Source organism: Electrophorus electricus, chromosome 8 (assembly GCF_013358815.1).
Source record: "Electrophorus electricus isolate fEleEle1 chromosome 8, fEleEle1.pri, whole genome shotgun sequence".
NCBI classification, from domain to species: Eukaryota; Metazoa; Chordata; class Actinopteri; order Gymnotiformes; family Gymnotidae; genus Electrophorus; species Electrophorus electricus.
In genome coordinates this window covers 13967235-13983999 of record NC_049542.1, presented here as the reverse complement: position 1 = coordinate 13983999, position 16765 = coordinate 13967235, and the positions used below count along the sequence as shown (strand labels likewise).

Here is a 16765-nt window from a genome sequence, read left to right as displayed (position 1 = left end):
TTCATTATAATAGTTGGGTGAATATAAAAGACTAACAGTAATAGTAACAGGACAGCACTGAAGAACTTATCACTTTCCCCAGGTCCTCCCATCTCCAGTTCTAAGCTACCAGGCTACACTGCACCTCTGTGCATTTAATATAACATTCAAGTGTGAACGATTGCAGACAAATGAATCAGGGGCATGGGCAGTGGGCTTGTCAGTGCTTCTATCACACGTGTTCACTTCTCTCTTTCCATATGCCCCCTCTTTAATCCCCCCCAGTTCCCTTGTCTTCTGTCAACCATCAGACCACAAATGCAGTGATTAGTGTGGGAACGTCGAGTTCACCGTTTCAAGCCAAGGGTTTCAGGGTCTGAGGAGTAGGTCTTCAGTGTTTCAATATTTATCATTCTCACTCCCTCAGCCAATGCGGTGAACAAATGTGTCTAAACATTTAGCAGAAGATAAATGTTATCTTGGGATGCAGTGGTGAAACATGAAAGCTTTGGTCGGCTCAGTTGGCTGGACTCAGCATGACAGTGAGAGGGGTTCACTAGACGTCAGGGTGATCTGTGTTGGTACATCATTACTCAGCTTTTACAGAGACTCTCAATGGCAACACACCCACGCGTGCGCGCATCCACACGCACACCCCCCCCATACAATCACTACATATCTCTTTCTCTTTTACTCACGCATACCTACTCACATATGCACACACACCAATGCAATCACTGTGTCTGTCTCTCTCTCTCCCATGCAAACACATACGCACCAGGCATGCACGCACCCACACACACCCACACCCACACACACCCACACACACACCCACACCCACACCCACACCCACACCCACACACACACACACACAAACAAAAGGAGGAAGTGCGGCGGACTGTTTAGATTTCCATGTCGACCTGAACCTAAAATTACCTCATGCCCTCGTGAACAGAGTTTGTGTTTCAAACCCCTCCCCCCCCCCCATGTCAGTGGGTTTAGCCCTCAGATAACCTCAGATGCAGACACACATCCGACTTCTCAAATAGCGTGGAGCGAGAGCACGGCTGAGCGGTGGGAGGGAGCAGGCCTGGATTGGTTCACACCAGGTGCAGGAGGTGGAGCCCAGATAGCCATGGTTTGAATCTGGCCTCTCCTCCATCAGTGTCGTGCTTCTGGCTCTAGCAATCTTCAGCAGTCAGTCCTGCGAAAACTGGACCTGCTGAGGGAGTTCCTGCAGAATGGGAGAAGAGCGAGAGGTGGGGATGCGTGTAAGGTACTTGACTTGTAATCAGAAGGTTGCTGGTTCAAGCCCCACCACTGTCAAGTTGCTACTGTTGGGCTCCTGAGCAAGACCCTTAATTCTCAATTGCTCAAGTTGTACTATATTGTAATTGGAATTCTCTTCGGATAAATGCGTCAGCTAAATGCCATAAATGTAAATGTGGCGGGACAGTGGCAAGATGGTTGCGAAGCAGGTGAGGCATGCCTGGAGGGGATGGTCACATGCAACACAGCTGGATGGTTGCTGAAAAGAGAGCAAAACACAAAGAAGGGCACCCACACTTTCAGAATAATGTGATAAAATAATAAGCTGCAGTGTGAACAGTGCCAGGAGAGACAGCGAGAGAAAGAAAGAGTGTGTATGCACAGACCCTTTCCTGCTACATCCTACAGGGGGAAAACAATAATTCCTCACACTAGTGATCATAACACTAACCCCACAATACCAACAATTAGGGTCAAATGTTTTCCCATTATGTAATCATTGAACATCCATCAAAATCTCATAACTGTGTATTAATTCAGCTACATGAAAAAAGTCATAACTGAAAGTGTTGGCTCTTAGCCACTGCAACAAACGTGCTCTTAGGTTAAGCATTTCAGCACTACACAGACTGTGTATGTGTGTGCTCACACTGTGTAATCCAGAGTTACTGGCAATAAAACAGCACTGCGATAGAAGTAACGGATTTCCCAAGGCCAAGGGCAAGCCATCAGACACCGTCATGTACAGTGTGAGAAGGTTTCCACTAATAATTAGAGCACCCTCTGGCAAAAATCACCTCATTTTATTGCAAGCCACAAATATGCACTATGCCATCTCTTCAGTGACAGGGTTTCATTTACACCACAGCCTTTGGCCTGTTGGCTATCTCAGGAAGGCTTGCAAAGCCAAAATATGTTGTTTTTGCAAACTAGGAAAGACTGCCAAAGGAAGCAAAGCTTTATTTCAGCTATGCACAGGTATGCCACAGCAAGGGTGTTTTGATGAATCATTTGTTTATATTAGAAAACAAATTCATGCATTAATTTTTTTATAACAAACATCTATGTTATGATTTATAAATACATAAAAATGTAACTAAAAATAAATTCAGGTAAAGCATAAGGTGTTGGGGGGCGGGGGTCGTGTGTGCGTGTGTGTGTGTGTGTGTGTGTGTGTGTGTAGGGAGAGTCCCATTACCTGTGTGTGGGTGTGGTTGGCACTGGCTGCAGTGCCCTGTACAGCTGGGGGATCTTGCGGTTGATGAGGGGACCCAGAGCCTCCTTCAGCTTGTAGTAGTTCCTCTCCAGCTCCCGATGGTATTCCTTCTGATCTGGCCCAATCAGGGCTTTGTTCCTCCGCAGAGCATCCTCACATCTACCACAGGACAGCTGGAGATCAAGCACAGTATGTGTGTTTGTGTGTGTGTGCGCGTGTGTGTGTGTGCTCTTTCACCTCTTGGTGAAGTCCTTAAAGCAAAGGCGCAGCTTATTGTGATGCCGGAAGAGTTTTGGATCGTCTGGAATTTCAGACAAGAAGACCTGGGCCACCTCCAGAGGACCCTGGAAAACACCATGCATGTTACCAGAAACAGGCTCACACTTGGGCAAAGCCCCGCCCTGGTTGGAGGTGCTCACCTGTACAAAGGCCCCACTGTTGGGTAGAGAAACTCACTTGCACAAAGCCTTGACACTGGGTGGAGCTGCTTACCTGTATAAAGCCCCGCCCCTAGGTGGAAGAGCTCACCTGGTTGACGGTGGTGCCCACGCAACCTTGCAGCACCATCTGAAGCATCTTTGAGTCGGCGGGGTCCTGGTGGGTGGCAAAGGCCAGCTCCTGGGTCTTCTTCTGCATGTCTTCGATGGCCACCTCAATAGGAACCAAGATTATCTGGAGAACAGGACAGACCACTCAAGAAACCTCCAAAAATCCCCAACAGAAGGACATCATCCTGCATTATTTTTACTATAGTAATGTTACATTATGGTTCATTTAATTACTATAGCATTAGATAACCATAAAGAAACCATAAATGTCAGCAATAATAAACCATAAAAAATGTTAATCAACACTTGTGTTAGCAGTCTTCAGTACTGCTAAGATGAACAATGGCCATGATAACTTTAGATTTCATTGTTTGAAACACCCAGAACTCACTTCAGCACACAGAGAAAAATGTTCTCATTCTGTGTTAAAAGTCTCATGGGCATATCTTTCTGCAACTGTGGTATTGCAAAAGCCAGTGTTGCAATGGTTAACCAACAATGTTCTAGTAACCCTGCGCATGTGTGCGTGTACCTCCTCCTTCTCAATGACGTTGATGCGGGTCTTAATGTAGGGGAATGCGTGGGACGTGGTGAGGATGGTCTTGCGTTTGTATTGTTCGTGCAGGTCACCATGGGCACGGCCGTCCAGTGTGAATGGCGTGCAGTACATGAACGTACGCAGATTGTAGTTCTTGTCAAAGTAGGTGACGCGTTCCTTCAGCTCATATGTGTCAAAGAAGGGCTCCACGTATGTGATCTGCAGGTAGGCCTGGGGCACACGGAGCACACAGAGAGAGAGAGAGTTACTCCTGACACCGCAGCCGGCAGACTTGCAGTGGGGTGAGAAGTCTGATGAAGTCAGACCTTGTTGGGGTCCAGTTTGCTCTTGTCTACAGGGTTGGAGTCCTTGATGATCACAACAACTTCATCACCAAAGCGCTCTGAATAGAACTCCTAATCACAACACAAGGAAAGCCCCGAGTGGACAAACATCAGACCACTTATTTATGATCAAGGCATTAGGATCAACCATTTGAGGCCATTTGTGGAGAACAGAATGCTACTTTGGTGGTTTGGAATTAGGATTGAGGAAAGGACATACCTCCAGTCTGTGAGAGATCTCTGCTAGCTTGGTGATAGACGGCTCTTTGTACACAAACTCCTGCTCATCCAGGTCTCCGAAGCGACAGCCGTAAAAACCCACACGGAAGTAAGTCCCAAACATCCTCTGTGTCCCTGCAGGAAGGGGGGGAGAGGGAGATATATATATATATAGAGTCACACCCATAAAGCTACTTTGAATTGAACTGAAGGAAAAAGAGAGCATACAGTCAGATGGGGCAGTGGGAGGTGGGGGTGATGGGTTGAAATGAGGACAGAATCATGAGCGTGTGCTTTACACAGCATAATCCAAAAAAACATACACAACAATAGTCACTTACAACAGAGGCCTGTGCTTGTGTGTGTGTGTGTGTGTGTGTGTGTGTGTGTGTGTGTGTGTGTGTACATCTCTGTCAAGCCTCAAGTGTGTCTTGACACCTCCATTCTTCTGACAGGCTCTCATACAAGGCCAGTGAAACTGTCAAGCCTCAAGTGTGTCTTGACACCTCCATTCTTCTGACAGGTTCTCATACAAGGCCAGTGAAAGCGAATAGCCTGGACAAAGCTTGTGAGCTTTTACTTACCAGAGTTCCGCATCCATCCAGGACAGAGCAGGACAAATCAGGACACAACCATGCGGGAGAGAACACAGGAAAAAGAAGATGAAGCTGTGAATCAAACCTCTGGAAATACCGCACTGAGAAGTGGACGAGCGTACAGTGTGATTAATTAGCAGGCATACCTCCCATCCTGAACTCTGACCACGTCAGCACAATATGGCAGAAACAGAGAGAAGAAACAGAGAATGTGACAAAAAGACCAACAACCTCCAACACAAACAACTTCCACCTCGAACACGGCAGTGGCCACCTGGGCCAGCAAGTACCAGAAGAGAATGTAAGCTGAAAAGGTCCAAGCTACAGTTATACAAACAAGCTCATGGTGACTGGATTTCACAGGTTCATCTGAGTGAAACATTCATTTAGGACCCTCCCTGACTTGTCCCCCATCCTGGATGAAGACACGCATCCTGCGGACTCACCTGGTTGTAGATTTTGTTGAAGGCATCCTGTAGCTTGCCATGGACAGAAGCCAGCTTCTTGAAGTCTCTGTTGGCCTCATGGATGGGGCAGAGAATCTTATATACCTCATTTATGACTTCATACATGGCAGCCTGGGTAACAGACAGGTCTGTTTGTTGGTTTCAAATGCTTATACTACATATCCAGGTGCACTATCACCTGGCTAACAGAATGAGAACCAGCCGATGGAGTGTTTGGGCTGTGGTTCAGCGCATTCATGCGTGTGTGTACGTGTGTGTGTGCGCGTGTGCCCGCACCATGTTGAAGGAGGCAGCCGCCTGTTCCAACAATCCCACCAGGCCAGCTTCGCTGAAGTACTTTCCCGCACAGATGCCCTCCTCCTCAGGGGACAGGATGTCGTCAGACACGGCCGATTCCTCCAGCACGTTGGATGAGATACTCTGCACCAGACGGAGAGGGAACATAGCATGGTTAAGCCAACATAACCGCATAAAACACACATCCACAAGTGCATGCACATGTATGCACACAGTGTGGATAAGCCAACATGTGAAACACACACCCACACATACCCAGCTGTACCTGGAAAGAGACGCAGCCGATGGGAAGGTAGCGGCAGTCCTCTAACATGTTGAGATACTCGGCCACCAGTGCGGCACTGTGGACCAGGCAGTGGGCAGCCTCTGCATGATTGCCCCTCTCTGAGTGCTTGCCAGCCATGTTCTGCAGCCAGGTGAGCCGCAGGTCTGGGGAGTTCTGGTAACCCTTGGCAATCCTGCACCACCCAATGGCAGAAGCAAGAAATCAAGGCTCCAGCTCGTTGGACAGGCTTGTCAGGCTGAACCCAGGAAGAGCACTCGCCTGTACATGAGGTCCAGCAGCATCTCAGGGTCCTGCTGGTGCTCCTTCATCTTCACCGTGTCAGTCAGGATCATGTGTAGGTTGAAAACCAGGTCCTGAACCTGTGAAAGAGTCCATGGTAAAGAGGTTGATGTCCATCAGCAAAGAATATGTGTGTGTGTGTGTGTGTGTGTGTGTGTGTGTGTGTGTGTGTGTGCGTGTGTGCGTACCTGCTCAGGGAAGGGTGAGTCTCTGAGTTCAAGATCTTCTTCAGCATAGGTGAGGATGGTCTTGAGGGACCGGCGCAGGTGTTCCTCATTGAAGTTCTGCGAGGTGCCAACCAGAGATGACAGGGACATAGTCACCTGCATCTTCACCCGGGCAAAGTTCTGCACGAATGAAGGCACATGCAGTCATGGTGCACGTGGCCGTAACCAGTCTGACCATCTACAACAGCTCATGAAGGAAATTAAATACTCCTCTGGGTAGCATTTCGCTGGATAATATCTAAAATGGCATTGCATGTTGAAATCGCTCAGACCTTGGGAAATAAGAGTGTGTGTTTGTGCACTGCACACTTGTGCGGGAGTGAGAGTGCGAGGGGAGGGGGTGAGAATGTGTCTGTGTGTGTGTGTGCGCGCGTGCGTGTGTGTGTGCTGGGGTGACTGAGTATGCGGGATGTGTATGAGTGTGAGAGGGTGACAGTAGAGGTGAGAGAGACAAAGGGGTAGATGTGTGTGTGTGTGTGTGTTCCTCACATTGCCGATCTCATAGTTCTGTCTCATGAGCAAGTAGAGGGAGGCGCTGGCATGGCTGCGTACGGAGCTGATACTGCTACTGCAGTGACGGAGTAACCGAAGACACAGATCAGCGCACAGCTCAGTGTCCTCCTCAAACAGCATCTCAGGAAACTACACACACACACACACACACACACACACACACACACACACACACACACACACACACACAGTTATGAATCCAACCTAACCTACCTAATAATATGGCTAACATTGTCTAACAAAACTAAATACACTGGCCAAGTGTACCTAAGTGTAACAGGATAGCAGGGGGAGATCAAACAGAGGGCAATTCCGGTAGTAATTAAGCCAATAATGTAAATTTATTTTCCCCAAAAAGTTCAGTGATGGGGCATGATGCCATAAGCAGACCAAAAAATAAAATTACACAAAAAAAAAAGAGAGAAAACTTTCAGTTGTCATCAACGCCAACAAAGAATGAAACCAAAATAAGGCAACTTAACGTGCTTCTAATTATGGCATTCAATCAACGCATCTCTCATTTCCTTTCCAACGTCACTCCTTATATTTAATCTTCGCCCCTTAGACCAGACCATTCTAGAAACATAAATTATTTAATTCATAATATTTCTCCCCTGTGGTTCAAAATAGAGGCTAACATTTTCTAATTATTCAAAAATTATTTTATTAATATAACCCATATCCAAACACAGAGCCATTAATCACAATTTTATCCTCGCCCTTTCTATTTGGAAAATTACCTGCTCCAATAATGTGAACCAAAACTACAACTCCCCCTCAGTTCTAGGCATGACTCTTAACTCGACCCCTTACAATCGCTGAACAAAAGAAGTAGGTATATGCTTTGAACCCAAACTCCTGTTACCTTATTACAATAAATATAGCTGTATCTACACATATACATTAACTCTAGTAGATGTCTACACAGTCAATGGCCACCCTGAACAATGTAAGACAATTACTATTATTATTTTACAGAACTCCAGCAAATGGCAAGTTTTTTCCCTCTGAGCGGTGTAATTAGAATAAAAGTCTTTTAGCCCCATGTATTGTCCACGTTATCTCTCTAATATTTGGCTCTTCTGTTTGTCCACATGGAATGGGCCGAAGTCCCGTTACACTAAGTGATGGGCAGTGGTAGCTCAGTGGTTATGGTACTTGACTTTTAACTGGAAGGTTGCTGCCAAGTTACCACCGTTGGGCCCCTGAGCAAGACCCTTAACCCTCAATTGCTCAAGTTGTACTCAGTCATAAAGTCGCTTTGTACATAAATGAAAATGCAAATGTAAGAACATGAACATCCGTCACTCCAGGTAAATCACGTCATCTGGGCTACCCTAAATAAGTCAGCCTCTTTCCTTAACCATGTGATCTGAGCCTATTCTAACCCAACACACACACCCACACACGTGTGCATGTACACACATACATGTGCCCATGGAAAGAAAGACAAACAGTATGTGCAAAAAGCATCAGAGCATGATAAATGAATTGTTAAAACACACTCAACAATCCCCATACTGAAGAGTACAATGTGGCCCTAATGAATGTGTCCCACTCACATGCTCTTATACACTTATGGAAGGAAACATGCCCACCTTGTAGACCAGTGCTCTCTGTGTAGTGAAGCAGTGCTGCAGAAAGAGGGCACTCTGGTTCCCAGCCATGCTATGGAGGAGAACTCTCAGCACTCCACCAAGCACACTCTCCTTAAGCTCTGACAGCACCACCGTCTGACACACACACACACACACACACACACACACACACACACACACTTGTCCGATCAGAATTCTAAGAGTTTGTAATACTCAACAATTAAGAACAATTAAGAGACAGAGATAATGATGATGAGTGAGGCTGTGAGAGAGTGCTTCTTTACTTTGACGATGATTTCCAGAGTGTCCAGGACTATTAAAGACGCTTCAGTAGCCAAGTTCCCATCCACCACTGATTCCTGCTCCACCTCTGCTTTTGTTCTGCACACACAAACAGAGACAATTTATAGTAAGACAGTAAGACAGAAGCATCCCTCACAACACACAACTCCATAATTTATAACAACTTGACTCACACTACAGGTTTTAGCCATACATTGTTATGGGTGTGTATGTGTCGAGATGTTAAAGGAGGTGGTGTAGATGTGTTGAGATGTTAAAGAACCCACTTGTCCACTCGGTCTGCATTCTGTCTCCAGTGAGTCACATTTTTCCGCCACCGAACGTTCTCTTGGCTGCCATAAGGGCTCCTTTCTGTAAACAACACAGCTACAGCCAGTGAAGACAACCATAAAAACACACCATCCTATGGCTACAAATACCAAGATCCACACACACCCAGTTACCGCGGCAACGGCGGACCATCTCCTGCCGGGCCCCGATGGTCCCGAGGATGGCCTCCTCCAGACGGGCCTTCATGTCCTGAGACTTCTTGAAGGTCAGACTGTTGATCCGTTCCAGAGCCTTTCTCCCCTGAGTTCAACAATCATGGACAATGTCAGCATTTAGTCCACCAATCAGAAACGACAGAGGTGTAAAAAGAAATCACTTTCCATCTTGAGCTGCACAATACAACTGTTACTCAATATGGCAATGCTGATCTCTGATATGTAACCCCCAAGTCATATTGGAATCCTCATACGGTATTATGCGGATATTGTGAGACCTACACTGCTCACTCTGTGGTTTGGCCCCATGCTGGGTGACATGCGCACTACCTTGTACTCGAAACAGGAGATGGCAAGGTGAAGCAGGTCGAGCAGGCGGTTGATGTGCAGCACAGAGAGGTCGGAGAGCCAACGTTCTAGCAGGGCAGTGCCAGCGTTCTTCAGCACCCAGAGCATGCATGCCAACAGTGTCCGGCTACACTCTGCAGAGAGAGTGCTGCGACCCGCCTGAACACGAACACACACACACACACACACACACACACACGAACACACACACACACACACACACACACACACCCTGACTCCAAGTTCTGGCAGACACATAGGATGTCCTCACATACCCAACCAGATAAACCCCTACACTCATACTGCCCCACCCCTTACACTTCAGTCCTCTAATGCAGGTCTCCGCTCAATCCACAAGTTTAGACTGTAGGAGGCAGATCCTTTAGGTGTCATGGCCCCAAAATTATGAAACACTCAATCCTCAATCTCTCCGTCTCTGCTCCTCACTTTCCTCTTTCAAATCACAACTTAAAACATATATGTCCTTTATAAACATTTCTCATAACATCTCTTCCTATTTGTAGTTGTTAATTAATGTGTTGAAAGTGTCAGTGTTTTCTTCTCTCTCTCTCCATCTTTATTGTTATTGTAAAGTGACCTTGAGTCTGTGAAAGGTGCTATATAAATTAAACTTAATAATAATAATAATAATAATAACAACAACAACAACAAAACAAACACATGACCTCCATTTCTCCACCATGTGCAAACCATTAAATACTGTGCACTTCTCAACAAAAGAGTGGGGCAAGACATGGCATCATGGAAAAGTCCCCTAGTGGCAGACTGGAGAACTGAGATATTGATTCAAGAAAGGTGTCTCTCCAAAAGGTTGCCCTCTGGTGGCCAAAATAGAATAGCAGCTATGATCTCATTCTGTTCAAGGAAGGAAAATTCCTGAAGATTCCTTATGGACTGTCTCGGCCACATTAAGAGCGCAAATGCAAAACCCTTACAAGTACTATATATATATATATATATATATATAGATATATATATATATATAAATAAAACAAAAGAACACACAAAGATGAAACAGAAATGCACCAGTGAAAGCACACATCCCCTAGCACTGCGATTTGCATGCAGTTTGAAAGCATGTCTGCTGCTCACCACAGCAGGCAGAGGGAAGGGGCCAGTTCTGGAAGAAGGCAGCGGCGAGCCGGCTATCGCCATGGCAACAGACGGGCTGATGGTGCTGCCGTCTGGGTCATCATCAGGGACTATCACGGTGGCGTGCCGCCCGCGCTGAGCCGAGATATCTGTCGGAAAAAAACAAAACAAAAACAGCATAAACATAATAGATAAACAACAGAGCGGTGGGGCCAAACAGCTTGGCTCTGTTTCTGTGAGCAGGGCAATTGAGGGAACCTGGTAGGATAGAAACAAGACAGACAAAAAACAGCCTGGGAGCAGCATATTGTGGACAGGCCTCCTTCCCATACTCACCGGTGAAGTCGTGAAGCTGAGGCAGCGTCTCCATGACGATGGGGATGAGCGGCAGGTAGAGCTGGGCGACGTGGGCGCGCACCTGGGGGTCGGTGTAGCGAGGGTCAACGTCGTGGCTGCACAGCAGGGCATGCACAGCACTGATGGCCTTCTTCTGCAGGAAGAACACACTGGGCGAGGGGAGAGTGGGGTTTAAGTCCGCACAAACATGGTTAAGGCGTGTGTATGTGAGCATGTGTGCGCGCGCAGGCCTCACCCTTCCCCATCGGGCTCCAGGATTAGGGCAAGCTCGGACAGCATCAGGGCTGACAGGAAGTGCTGCTGACGGAAGGGCACGGACAGCTCGAACATACAGGCCACGCCCTGGTCCTGCACCACACATGAGAATGCCGAGCTCTGCTGACCCCAGCACACGGCAAAATGGAGGAGGGAGGCGGGCATTTTAACCACCAGGGAAAAGGAAACCCATCCCACTTCCTTAAGGTCCTCTTACTACAGATTGTCTGTCTGTCTTAATGTGGTAGTTAAGCAGAAGCTGTGGCCCTCTTTTAACAAAGTCCCCCGTAGTCCCATGTAATGACAGATTTGAATGCTATATTTCAGCAAAATAAGTGTGTAAAAAAAAAAAAAAAAGTAAAACAATTTTTCATGACTAGTGTGTCTGTATGCATGAATGTCCATGTATATATATCCATGGGGGACAAATGTCCCCATTAAAATACAAACAAACATCTGATAAACATTTATTTATATACAAGTACCTTTTTTTGGGAAACCTAGAAGAGCCAAACGAATTACTTTTGGTTACTGAGTTTAGGTTTAGAGTTTGGTGTGGGATTAATTAGATTAATGAGTAATTGTTAAGCCAGCGGAAGGTCCCTACAGGGACAGTAAGTGTGTGTGTCCGTGTATGCGTGTGTACCTGGGATGTGGTGGACGAGGTGGATGGTGAGGGTGAAGTGGGAGGGCTCAGTGATGCACAGGGCAGGTTGAGTGTTACGTAGTGCTCATGGCTACACACTATGCGTAAGAAGTCCATCCTCAGAGCTGTCAGAGCACTGGGGTTCTGAGCTGTGTGCAGCTTATTGGAGATCTGCACACACACACACACACACACACACACACACACAGCCACTTTCAGTTGTACTGGAGTAAATGGCTGAGTGTGTGTGTGTGCACGCACGCGCAATTAGGTACCTGTTTATAGTAGGATCGGATGAGGTTCAACACAAACCCTCGGTCCATGAGAGAAAGCAGGTCATTGACGAAGAAGGCCAGACTGCTGTTTAATCTTTCCACAAGCTCAACATCCTGAATCCCACACACACACACACACACACACACACACACACACTTGTTGGAATGGCTTTGTGGAAAAGGAGCACTGTGTGCTGGCAGGAGTCCACCCATAGCCTTTACCTTGTGGTATCTGCTGGCTATATCCGCGCTGATGGCACACACCAGGGCAGCAATGTCATCCACGAAGCGGTCGGGGAAACGCTGGCGTCTGGGCACATCCAGCCGGGAGGTAAGGAAAAGATGATGGGCCATGCTCTTTTCCTGAGTGAGTGAGAGTGAGAGAGAGCGAGAGAGTGTGAGTGAGTGAGTGTGAGTGAGTGAGTGAGCGAGAGAGAGAGTGTGAGTGAGTGAGTGTGTGGTGTTACCATGATCTGGAAGAAGAACCAGGCCTGTTGCAGGGCTGCCTCTCTCACTGTGCTAGTGCTCACCACCCACTGCAGAGCCAACTCCTCATGCAGCAACTGAGCAGAAAGTGCAGACATTAAAACACACACACACACACACACACACGCACACGCACACACACACACACACACACACACACACATGGTGATGTGAAGCAGAAGGAGCAGAGGGTGACTGAGGAGTGGAATGAGATGCAGCGCTGGTCCTTTTACCTTGTGTGCAACGTGCCTGGAGGCCGGTGAGAGGAAGGAGGAGCTCTCGATGAAGGCCGACATGCGGTTAGCGCCCCACTCGGAGGCCTGCTGCAGCAGCCACCAAAAGTGAGGATGAGTATGGATGAAGAGGATGAGAAAGAAAAGGAAAGAAAAGGACGCCCGTTCAGACAGACCAGAGGGTATTCGGACCCCGTAGAAAACACTGAAAGGAAACAAGAACTGAAAGAAAGAAATGATGAGTGTAAGAACTGAAGACCACTGCCCTATATACCACTAGTCTGAAGACGTCCTTATTTTATTTTATTAACATTTATTTGACCAGGATACATTCTTATTAAGATTAAAAATTTATTTTACAAGAGGATCCTGGCCAAGACAGGCAGCTTCACAATTAACAGCTTTATAATATAGACAGATTGGAGACAAACAATAAAAAAAATTAAATAAAATTACATATTCATGTGATATCCATTAAACGTTGCCAATAGAATGAGACCATTAACAATCAAGACAAACAGAGGCACTAAAATCAGTGCCTACCCTACAGACCACTACCGCACAGTACGCACATGGACACACGGGGCCTGTGATGGATTCCGCTTCTAAACTTTTGTTAATTTTTTTCCCTTCATTTTTCAGGGAAGAAAAAGAATAAACAAAGCACAAATACACAAATAAATTGCATTTACACTTGAAATTTTCTACTTGAACACAGATTTATTTTTATTTATCCTAGTCAAACGCTCTGGTCAGAGCAGATGATGTTTTTAAGACTATTAAGATGATGTTTTTAAGACTGTCTATTGATGTATTGGCTGTGTAATTAGGTAGTGCCGGCAATGACTGTGTCTGATGATGTAGTGTCTGATGTAGTGTCTGATGATGTAGTGTCTGTGGTGTCTGATGATGTGGTGTCTGATGATGTGGTGTCTGATGATGTAGTGTCTGGTATCTGATGATGTGGTGTCTGATGTAGTGTCTGTGGTATCTGATGATGTAGTGTCTGATGTAGTGTCTGTGGTATCTGATGATGTAGTGTCTGTAGTGTCTGATGATGTGGTGTCTGATGATGTAGTGTCTGATGTAGTGTCTGATGTAGTGTCTGATGATGTGGTGTCTGTAGTGTCTGATGATGTGGTGTCTGCAGTGTCTGATGATGTGGTATCTGATGATGTAGTGTCTGTGGTATCTGATGATGTAGTGTCTGATGTAGTGTCTGTGGTATCTGATGATGTAGTGTCTGTGGTATCTGATGATGTAGTGTCTGATGTAGTGTCTGTGGTATCTGATGATGTAGTGTCTGTGGTATCTGATGATGTAGTGTCTGATGTAGTGTCTGTAGTGTCTGATGATGTAGTGTCTGATGTAGTGTCTGTAGTGTCTGATGATGTAGTGTCTGATGTAGTGTCTGATGATGTAGTGTCTGATGATGTAGTGTCTGTAGTGTCTGATGATGTAGTGTCTGATGTAGTGTCTGTAGTGTCTGATGATGTAGTGTCTGATGTAGTGTCTGTAGTGTCTGATGATGTAGTGTCTGATGTAGTGTCTGTGGTGTCTGATGATGTAGTGTCTGATGTAGTGTCTGTAGTGTCTGATGATGTAGTGTCTGATGTAGTGTCTGTGGTGTCTGATGATGTAGTGTCTGATGTAGTGTCTGTAGTGTCTGATGATGTAGTGTCTGATGTAGTGTCTGTGGTGTCTGATGATGTAGTGTCTGATGTAGTGTCTGTGGTGTCTGATGATGTAGTGTCTGATGTAGTGTCTGTAGTGTCTGATGATGTAGTGTCTGATGTAGTGTCTGTAGTGTCTGATGATGTAGTGTCTGATGTAGTGTCTGTGGTGTCTGATGATGTAGTGTCTGATGTAGTGTCTGTAGTGTCTGATGATGTAGTGTCTGATGTAGTGTCTGTGGTGTCTGATGATGTAGTGTCTGATGTAGTGTCTGTAGTGTCTGATGATGTAGTGTCTGATGTAGTGTCTGATGATGTAGTGTCTGATGTAGTGTCTGTAGTGTCTGATGATGTAGTGTCTGATGTAGTGTCTGATGATGTAGTGTCTGATGTAGTGTCTGTAGTGTCTGATGATGTAGTGTCTGATGTAGTGTCTGTAGTGTCTGATGATGTAGTGTCTGATGTAGTGTCTGTGGTGTCTGATGATGTAGTGTCTGATGTAGTGTCTGTGGTGTCTGATGATGTAGTGTCTGATGTAGTGTCTGTAGTGTCTGATGATGTAGTGTCTGATGTAGTGTCTGTAGTGTCTGATGATGTAGTGTCTGATGTAGTGTCTGTGGTGTCTGATGATGTAGTGTCTGATGTAGTGTCTGTAGTGTCTGATGATGTAGTGTCTGATGTAGTGTCTGTGGTGTCTGATGATGTAGTGTCTGATGTAGTGTCTGATGATGTAGTGTCTGATGTAGTGTCTGTAGTGTCTGATGATGTAGTGTCTGATGTAGTGTCTGATGATGTAGTGTCTGATGTAGTGTCTGTAGTGTCTGATGATGTAGTGTCTGATGTAGTGTCTGTAGTGTCTGATGTAGTGTCTGATGTAGTGTCTGTAGTGTCTGATGATGTAGTGTCTGATGATGTAGTGTCTGTAGTGTCTGATGATGTAGTGTCTGATGTAGTGTCTGTAGTGTCTGATGATGTAGTGTCTGATGTAGTGTCTGTAGTGTCTGATGATGTAGTGTCTGATGTAGTGTCTGTGGTGTCTGATGATGTAGTGTCTGATGTAGTGTCTGTAGTGTCTGATGTAGTGTCTGATGTAGTGTCTGATGTAGTGTCTGTAGTGTCTGATGTAGTGTCTGATGATGTAGTGTCTGTAGTGTCTGATGATGTAGTGTCTGATGTAGTGTCTGTAGTGTCTGATGATGTAGTGTCTGATGTAGTGTCTGTAGTGTCTGATGATGTAGTGTCTGATGTAGTGTCTGTAGTGTCTGATGATGTAGTGTCTGATGTAGTGTCTGTGGTGTCTGATGATGTAGTGTCTGATGTAGTGTCTGTGGTGTCTGATGATGTAGTGTCTGATGTAGTGTCTGTAGTGTCTGATGATGTAGTGTCTGATGTAGTGTCTGTAGTGTCTGATGATGTAGTGTCTGATGTAGTGTCTGTGGTGTCTGATGATGTAGTGTCTGATGTAGTGTCTGTAGTGTCTGATGATGTAGTGTCTGATGTAGTGTCTGTGGTGTCTGATGATGTAGTGTCTGATGTAGTGTCTGTAGTGTCTGATGATGTAGTGTCTGATGTAGTGTCTGTAGTGTCTGATGATGTAGTGTCTGATGTAGTGTCTGTAGTGTCTGATGATGTAGTGTCTGATGTAGTGTCTGTAGTGTCTGATGATGTAGTGTCTGATGTAGTGTCTGTGGTGTCTGATGATGTAGTGTCTGATGTAGTGTCTGTAGTGTCTGATGATGTAGTGTCTGATGTAGTGTCTGTGGTGTCTGATGATGTAGTGTCTGATGTAGTGTCTGTGGTGTCTGATGATGTAGTGTCTGATGTAGTGTCTGTAGTGTCTGATGATGTAGTGTCTGATGTAGTGTCTGTGGTGTCTGATGATGTAGTGTCTGATGTAGTGTCTGTAGTGTCTGATGATGTAGTGTCTGATGTAGTGTCTGTGGTGTCTGATGATGTAGTGTCTGATGTAGTGTCTGTAGTGTCTGATGATGTAGTGTCTGATGTAGTGTCTGTGGTGTCTGATGATGTAGTGTCTGATGTAGTGTCTGTAGTGTCTGATGTAGTGTCTGTATCAGTAAAACGAGTCCTTTAAGAGTGCAAGAATGTGAAAAAGCAAAAGAGCCAGCCCTGCCATAAGGAAGAGGCATGAGGAAGAAATGCATGAAGACTCTGATCACCCGTGGAGCGCGCACACACACACACACACACACACACA

At 45.9% G+C, this 16765-nt stretch overlaps 1 protein-coding gene across 10 annotated transcripts in view; it reads right to left on the bottom strand.

Annotated features, from left to right (window-relative positions):
• Positions 1–825: 825 nt before the first annotated feature.
• Positions 826–16765, bottom strand: part of LOC113568158 (dedicator of cytokinesis protein 6-like) — a 54571-nt gene continuing 38631 nt past the window's right edge. For 2 of the 10 annotated variants that reach the window (XM_035529093.1, XM_035529100.1), the window contains 27 exons: positions 12878–12967; positions 12626–12721; positions 12381–12521; positions 12159–12272; positions 11884–12054; positions 11218–11360; positions 10962–11131; positions 10626–10774; positions 9495–9671; positions 9123–9249; positions 8946–9030; positions 8661–8757; positions 8377–8511; positions 6755–6907; positions 6227–6385; positions 6018–6118; positions 5739–5931; positions 5453–5596; positions 5156–5287; positions 4856–4870; positions 4115–4240; positions 3877–3966; positions 3545–3781; positions 2993–3136; positions 2702–2808; positions 2447–2623; positions 826–1213 (listed from right to left, as the gene is read on the bottom strand). In XM_035529093.1, coding sequence (XP_035384986.1) covers positions 1171–1213; positions 2447–2623; positions 2702–2808; positions 2993–3136; positions 3545–3781; positions 3877–3966; positions 4115–4240; positions 4856–4870; positions 5156–5287; positions 5453–5596; positions 5739–5931; positions 6018–6118; positions 6227–6385; positions 6755–6907; positions 8377–8511; positions 8661–8757; positions 8946–9030; positions 9123–9249; positions 9495–9671; positions 10626–10774; positions 10962–11131; positions 11218–11360; positions 11884–12054; positions 12159–12272; positions 12381–12521; positions 12626–12721; positions 12878–12967 — 3516 coding nt within the window. In that variant the 3' untranslated portion in view covers positions 826–1170. The remainder of the gene's footprint in view (positions 1214–2446; positions 2624–2701; positions 2809–2992; positions 3137–3544; positions 3782–3876; positions 3967–4114; positions 4241–4855; positions 4871–5155; positions 5288–5452; positions 5597–5738; positions 5932–6017; positions 6119–6226; positions 6386–6754; positions 6908–8376; positions 8512–8660; positions 8758–8945; positions 9031–9122; positions 9250–9494; positions 9672–10625; positions 10775–10961; positions 11132–11217; positions 11361–11883; positions 12055–12158; positions 12273–12380; positions 12522–12625; positions 12722–12877; positions 12968–16765) is intronic. The other 8 variants (XM_035529095.1, XM_035529101.1, XM_035529096.1 and 5 more) reach the window with 6 other exon arrangements.